General features: G+C 42.3%; 1 protein-coding gene across 1 annotated transcript in view; it reads left to right on the top strand.

Moving 5' to 3' along the window:
- The window catches only part of gdpd5b (glycerophosphodiester phosphodiesterase domain containing 5b), a 30401-nt gene that overhangs the window by 3138 nt on the left and 20035 nt on the right, over positions 1-7228 (top strand). The window contains exons 2-5 of the mRNA XM_010791267.1: positions 2002-2126; positions 2302-2361; positions 2677-2775; positions 3527-3620. Coding sequence (XP_010789569.1) covers positions 2002-2126; positions 2302-2361; positions 2677-2775; positions 3527-3620 — 378 coding nt within the window. The remainder of the gene's footprint in view (positions 1-2001; positions 2127-2301; positions 2362-2676; positions 2776-3526; positions 3621-7228) is intronic.

The raw sequence follows: 7228 nt of genomic DNA, 5'->3' as shown, positions 1-7228 counted from the left end.
ACCATACGTCGGGTACCAGCTACTACCCCTCACATGTACAACAGCTAACTCTTCTTTAATGAGTCCTCTTATCTTCCTTAAGACCCCAACCTCGAAAGCTGAAAAGGTAAAATTCCTGGTGGGATGACTCCGATTTGCAGTTCCAACTACTCCCTACATTACAACAACCTTAAACTTCATGTTAAGTTGAGTCCTCTCATAAAGAACTAGGAGTAGAAAGTTTAAGGCCACCAAACATATATATAATACTATAACTTTTACATGTACCGTGATATCAGAGAAAATCATGGGAAGATATGTCTCTACGACATACTCCTTGAGCTACATAAAACCATTGAACTTAGTTACAATAAAATAAGATCATCCTTGGGGTTGTTACCTTAATATAGTCCATCTTTACGGAGTACGTACCTGGAAATTCAATCGAATCTCTATTTAATGTGAACTAAAAAAAAGCTGTTACGTCCCACTTTCCACGACAACGTCCGAAGCAGTCGTTAAAATCTATCGCAACATTAATACTACAGCTCCAGATATCGTATAGTCGAAAAGTTACCTAGACGTTCTGGTCCTTTTTTTCTCCGTGTTTGTTTATTTTCCGAACACTCCCTTCCTAATTCTGACACCAAAAGTTTTTCCGGAAATTGAAAGTACGTCTGGAGGATATCTCGTCGAAGTTCGAATAGCAACGTTATGTCTATTGTTTCTAGTAGTTTCTCGCGGCAGAGACGCTGCCTGCGTCTGCGATGACAGCCCGCTGACACTCTTTAGTCTGGTTCCTCTTATTACACAACAATAGTAATGTACCTACCCTCCTTTTGATTGACTGTCGCCGAAAGAGAATTAACACGGTCGAATTCATACCCTTGTTCACGTCCGACAATAGACGCCAAGATCGTTAGTCGACCGGACAGTCGAAGAGAAACGTCGGTCTTCTGTAACAACATTTTTTCCAAATAGGTTACAGAAACTCGACCTAAGGATTTCACTGTCATAGACATGTAGGTGTAGACTCTCCCGTTTCCTGTTCACACACACTCACACACACGGGTCACCCAGAAAACTGTACTGTCGTCACGGAACATCGGGTATTCTGCAACTGAGGCTGAACTTCAAGGTCGATGAGGGAGGGGTAAATGTTGTTGGATTGAGTAAAAAATTCACCAGGAGAGTTTTCTTGACTAATAGAATTAATTCTGGGGGTTGGAGCTTAGACTTTCTGACTTTCAATTTTAAGGACCACCCTAATGTGTATTCACTCTCTGTCCTAAACGGCTTGTTGGAGCTCCTGCCCCCCCTCTCCCTATGAGCCCACTGTGCTCTGATTGGTCAGCTCGCCCACTCTGTTCTGATGAATCCACCACCGTTACCGCGGAACATCAGTGATTATGTGTTACAATGGCGTTAGCAACCAGAAAATGACACCAGTAATGACAAACAGATGAGAATGCTGCGTGGGGTCTGGGTGCCGTGTTGGCGGGACGTTGCGGGGCTCGCTGCTGCGGACAGTGTGAGCTGGCTTACTGGTGTCGTTTCCTGGTTGCTGCGTGGGGTCAGCGAGACACCGCAAAACTCAACCTGAACTCAGGCTGAGAAATCCGCGGAGCCGCAGCTGAGAAAAGATAAGGCTGAGTGAGTGAGTGAGTGGAGCTCCACGGATTGGTCCATTTGGACCTGGGCATGGTTACGTCACCATACTCAGGAAGAAAAAAAATGTATAAAAAAAATCTTTTTAGCATAGACAGGTCTTTTCTGTGTTAGAGTTTTACTCGTTACAGGGTGTACTTTGAGGGACTCTACAGACCGTTTACATGCAGAAAAAGCTACATAACACACAAGGGGGCGGGTAATAACAAGAAAAGCATGGGACCTTTAAGGCATTGTTTTATTAAAAAAAGAGAAAATATAAAACTAAATGCTTGTTGCAGCTCAATCGCATCTATTCCTTAACCCTTCAATACCATTAGTAATAATGAAATGCAGGTGAGCCGTCGTTATGAGATTTACTTTTCAAATGTTTTTTTCTCCTCAGGTTCCTGTACAACCGCTCTGGGGAGTGGAGTGATGGCACTGTTCCCATCCTGGCCACCACTGCTGCTGGCTTCACCTACGTTGCATTCTTAATGGTCAGTCCTACGTGATATATTCACTGTGGGGGTGTTAAACAAGTCGTGTTCATCACATTGCCTCTGTAGTGATTGCTTGTGTTGTCAAGACCATGGTTATGTTGAACAATTTGAGATTGTTAAGCAGCAGATCATTTTTAAAAAGTTCTAACTTGACATGCTTTTCTCTTTTTAGGTTCTAGCACTTTGCCACGTTGCACTTGGGCAACAGCTAAATTTGCACTGGCTCCATAAGGTAATGTGCCAAATGTGAGACGGAGCAACTGTGTTGGCGTGTGTGTTGTGAAAAATGGGAAGGTGGTTGATGAGTTTTGCATTATGCATCTATCTTTGTCTGTGATGTCTATTTCTATTTCTACCTGTCACCATTTGTACTGAGTCTAAAATGTTATCTGCAAATCAAATGCATGGACCAAACACTGTTCGGGGTGTGAAAGGGCTGAGGGCCATGTGGAGGTTAATCTGGTGTGTGTGGGAGTGAACATGTATTTATCCAAAATGACAGCCCCTCTGATTTTTTGTATCTCTTTCTCTCTCTCCGTCTCTACAGATAGGAGTGACTGCTGCTCTGCTCACCACCGTTATCGGGGTGATATCTGTCAATCAAACATGGGGGCAAGAGTGGGATGTCATCCCCATCTCGCTGCAGGTCAGCACACTGAAACACAGCGAAGCCACAAAGTCATGTTTCACGGCTTTTACATCACTGATGATTGAACGTTTGAATACTTAACTGAGTGCGACACAAAGTCAAGGCAGTTTATTATTCCTACTTAACAACCTAGACTTTGAACATTGCTTTGTGATCAAATATTTGAACTGTAACCACTTTTACCTGGATGAGGAAGTGAGGGTTGAAAACATCTAGTTTCACTTTTGTACCTTTTTTTTAGCCTGGTATTAATCTGATATTAATAAGTATCGAAATCAATCAATCCTACCTTTTAATACATGAAGTTTTAACAGTAAATATCTATATATATTATTATTATTATTTTGTTGTTCTCTTACAAGAAAATCCTTGGTGCTGGTGAGAAAACAGTCAATCCACATTTATCCTCGTAACAATTAACAGCTAAACGATTTTCGAGGAGTTGTGAGAAGCTTATAATTAGTGTGTCCCTGTGAGATTATTTCACCACCATGACTGTGTGATTGAAGTGGACGCGCTACTCCTCTGAAACTGATGCCATTGAAATTGAAAGCCCCTACAAATTATAGTTATTATCTCCGAGTGATGTTAACAATGTCTTAACCCCAGATAATGTGTGTAATTCAATGCCTCTCTCTCTTTTCCTTTTGTTTCTTTTCTCTTTTGCTGACTGTCTTTCCCCTTCGTCTCCATTTCTCTATATCCTATTTCCTTCATCTTCCCTACTCTTCCTCACCTCTCTGTCCAGGCCACAGGTCCGTTCCTGCACATAGGGGCTCTGGCTGCGGTCACAGCGCTGTCGTGGATCGTGGCGGGACAGGTCGCCCGCTCAGAAAAAACAAGTATGTTTACTTCTGCCACAAAGAGTACAAGTTACTGTTACCCGCTGTACCCTGTCTGCCACACACACACACACACACACACACACACACACACACACACACACACACACACACACACACACACACACACACACACACACATGGTAGGAAGAGTGGTGAATGATTAACTCTATGTAGACAGAGGCCAGGACCTCCACCCAGGGTGTCGGAGATAACGAACATTCCTACGGGCTCATGTGATGTTTTCCAGTCGGTACACCTTGGATTGTTTCTCCTCGAGTCTTTTTGGGGGATTAGGATCTCGTAGTGAGTGTTCTCACTCTCGCTGCCGTTGGTGGAGAATAGAATCGAAAGTCATTTATGTACCAATTTTATTGTCTTCTGAACAAAGAGAGCCTTGTAGTAATGTTGATTTAATCATTCATGTAAATCATAAAATAATTTTTTTATGACGATGGACAACAGTTTGTGCTACGGGAAATATTAATGTTATAAAAGTCCTGGATATATTTTAGTTTCTGCTTTTGGAGAGACATGATGAGGTGGAAATGTCTAGGCCACACTTAAGCATCTACCAAATACCAGAGAGGATGTGAGTGAGTGTGTCCGTGTGTGAGTCTCCTGTTCGTAACAAGAGTCAACCCCACCCTCACCTTGAAACGAATACATTCCCATGAGCGTGTGTGTGCGCGTTAGTGTGTGTGCTCCCACTCGTAGCCTTCATCTCTCACTTCCGTTGAGCTGAAAGCAGGGGAAATGTCTCCTTGGCCCCTGATGGCAATGTTGTCATACACTGAATACTGATAATTAACTTCAAAATTCACCATCCTCTTACGTCAAACATTACTTTCTTGTGAAGTTCAGTGCTGTGGATTTAATAGTTAATCCAACTGTAGGATGTTTACTACAAGAGACTACCTTGGCGTATGTACTGTATTAGTCACCCAGGTGAAGCTGCCAACATTGTGATTGTGCAAAAGAATGTAATAACGTGCTATTTATTATAAAAAAGCAAACAAATAAAGACATGACTACCAGTATGAGGAATGTTTGGGAGGAATATCAGTAGTGTAGATGTGAATGTGAGAGCATTATGTAGTGCAAGGTGTAACAAGCAAAGGAAACACCAAACAAAGGTCCGGAGCTGCTCTCAGGAAGGAGATCGGGGAAAAGAGTGAGAGCCACTCGGGATAGGAGCTTTTAATCTCAAGTAATGCGACAACCAGGTGCTCTCATCTGACACTCCCACCATCTGTGTTACATTCAGGGACAAACAATATGCAAGACTTTAGGAGATAGGCAGGAGCTGTCACAGTCACCATGGTCATTTTTTGCCATTACATTACATTTAGCTGACGCTTTTATCCAAAGCAACTTACAATAAGTACATTCGACCGGGAAGTTACAACCTTGAAGAAAACAGAATCATATAAGTGCATCAGGTTTCATAGAGCCAAACATTTCAAGTGCTATCCCTTAGGAGGAAGAAACACCAACGTTATTGTGACTCAGTCTGCGCGACACGTGCTTGTAGTTAGTGAGAAGTCATATAACTCTCGATATTGTAATTAGGTTCGTGTAATTTAGTTTATATTTAAGTTTTTAAACGTAATTAGTCTAACTTTGTACGGAAGCAACTACTATGATTGATTGTCGCATTATTCTCAAAAAATTTTGACATAAACTCGAATTGTACAATCGACACTCTCTCTACTACACTTCACTACGTCACTTACACTATAAATCATTATCTCCTACAGGAGCTAGGCTAGGGCAACTAGCCCCTAGCCTCGGCTAGTGCACTAAAAGTTTTCTAGCCTTAGTCCCCTCCCTTTTTTTAGCCCCTAGCCCTAAAAAAAAAAAAAGAATTTTATTAAAAAAAAATTTAAAAATAAGTTACGAATGTTGTTGCTTACCGGACAAGTTCAGAATTTCAGTAGGACTCCGGAAACAAAACCAAAAGTTTACTGTGTTGTAGTACATAACAACGAAGAAACCCGAACAAAGTATCTTGGACCAACGAATAAGAGAGTTAGACCGTTGTCCCACCCGCGTCACAGATTAACATCGTCAATCGATTGCGTCATGACTTTCGACAATAAAACAAAACTAGGTTACGGACGTGTCGACTTGACTAGGTACGACGACACTTCTTTCTTCGATTATAGGTACCACCTAATCTTATAGGTGTAAATTTATTTTTTTTTATTGGAATTCCCTGTTTGAACTTACGAAAAAAGGAATTACGTAACGTATCTAGCCTAGCCCTATTTGTAGCATAGCCGTTTACAGTTTTAGTTTTACTAGCCCTTAGCCTAGCCCTCGTTTTTTCCACTAGTCCCTGTAGGATTATCATTACAGATTTAGGCAAAGAAAGTGTCTTTCAGGGTTCAGAACGGTTCCTGTGTGACGTCTTTTTAGGTCATCTTGTATAAAGGGAGGGTATTGTAGTGGTCCACTCCCGCGTTCGAAGGTGACCCAATACAAACGAGCTGATAAAGTCAACGTGAGTGTTGGGTTCCAGTAATTATCCTGACTTATCGAGACTAGCGTCTTTCTTCTTTCTTGTTCTCTTTTTTTGTAGACATCCGTCAAAAGGAAGAACGGAAAAGGTTTGTGTTAGGAACTGTGTGTATAATTTCCGTCCATCTCGCACAACTTTCTACACTTTCTACACTTATTATTGATAACCAAATAACAACGGACCAAATAATGTGAAGTCTACCAAACCTCACAGTCCGTCTGAGTGGTACCCCCGAGCGGAACCACCGGTTCACTGTAGTCCCCGCACAAGACCCACTGACCCAGTACTACGTCCCCTCCTCTATATGCGCAAGGGTGGCATCGGGTCGTCGTGTGACTCGAGGTCGTCGGGGGTGGTGGGCCCTGGTGACTCTACTCTGTCTGGTCTTGTGTTAACACTGACTATATATCCAACACTATTGTTTGCAACTTCCAACCCTCACACGAATAAACGTCTGGCTTTCGGTCGTGAGTACAGAGTACATTACCATATATACTTCGAATGCTGTCGTCAGTCCATTCGAATGTAATCCTAAGTCCTGTCCCCTTGTCAATCGGATCGCGCAGGTTCCCTTTTGTTAGTCGGGATTGTCGGTAGATTTACGAGTGATTACTTGGCAAAGTGAACGAGGACTACATAGACAAGGTTTTTGATAGTATTTAGGAAGAATTGTTGAGCAAGTAACGGAAAAAACCAAGGACTCGTTACGTGGACGGTACTGTATCGACGTAGAGAATCGCTACTACCTGCAAGTAAGTACACCCCGTCTTCGAGTGTCCTTGTATCTCTGACATGGTTCGCGCGGGACCAATCGCACAGTGTCAAATATCCCCAGACGCACGTAGAGAACACCTAACGTGCACATGTAATTGCGTGATTATTTTGTAACAGGGTATATAGGGTTCTCGACGTGGTCGCTGACGAGGAGGACCAGAGTCGTTGTGGTTATTTCGGAATTCATCAAAACTATTCAAACGCGTCTTATAATTTCTACTGGAAGGCAAATACTGAGATCCACATATAATTTTAACCCTGTACAAAAACCGTACAAGGGACAATAGATTATTTCCCGACCGAATGGATT

The sequence above is a fragment of the Notothenia coriiceps genome, unplaced genomic scaffold, assembly GCF_000735185.1.
Source record: "Notothenia coriiceps isolate Sejong01 unplaced genomic scaffold, NC01 NC01_scaffold00035354, whole genome shotgun sequence".
NCBI lineage: Eukaryota > Metazoa > Chordata > Actinopteri > Perciformes > Nototheniidae > Notothenia > Notothenia coriiceps.
Note: the sequence above shows the minus strand (reverse complement) of the source record. Positions and strands in the feature narration are given on the sequence as shown.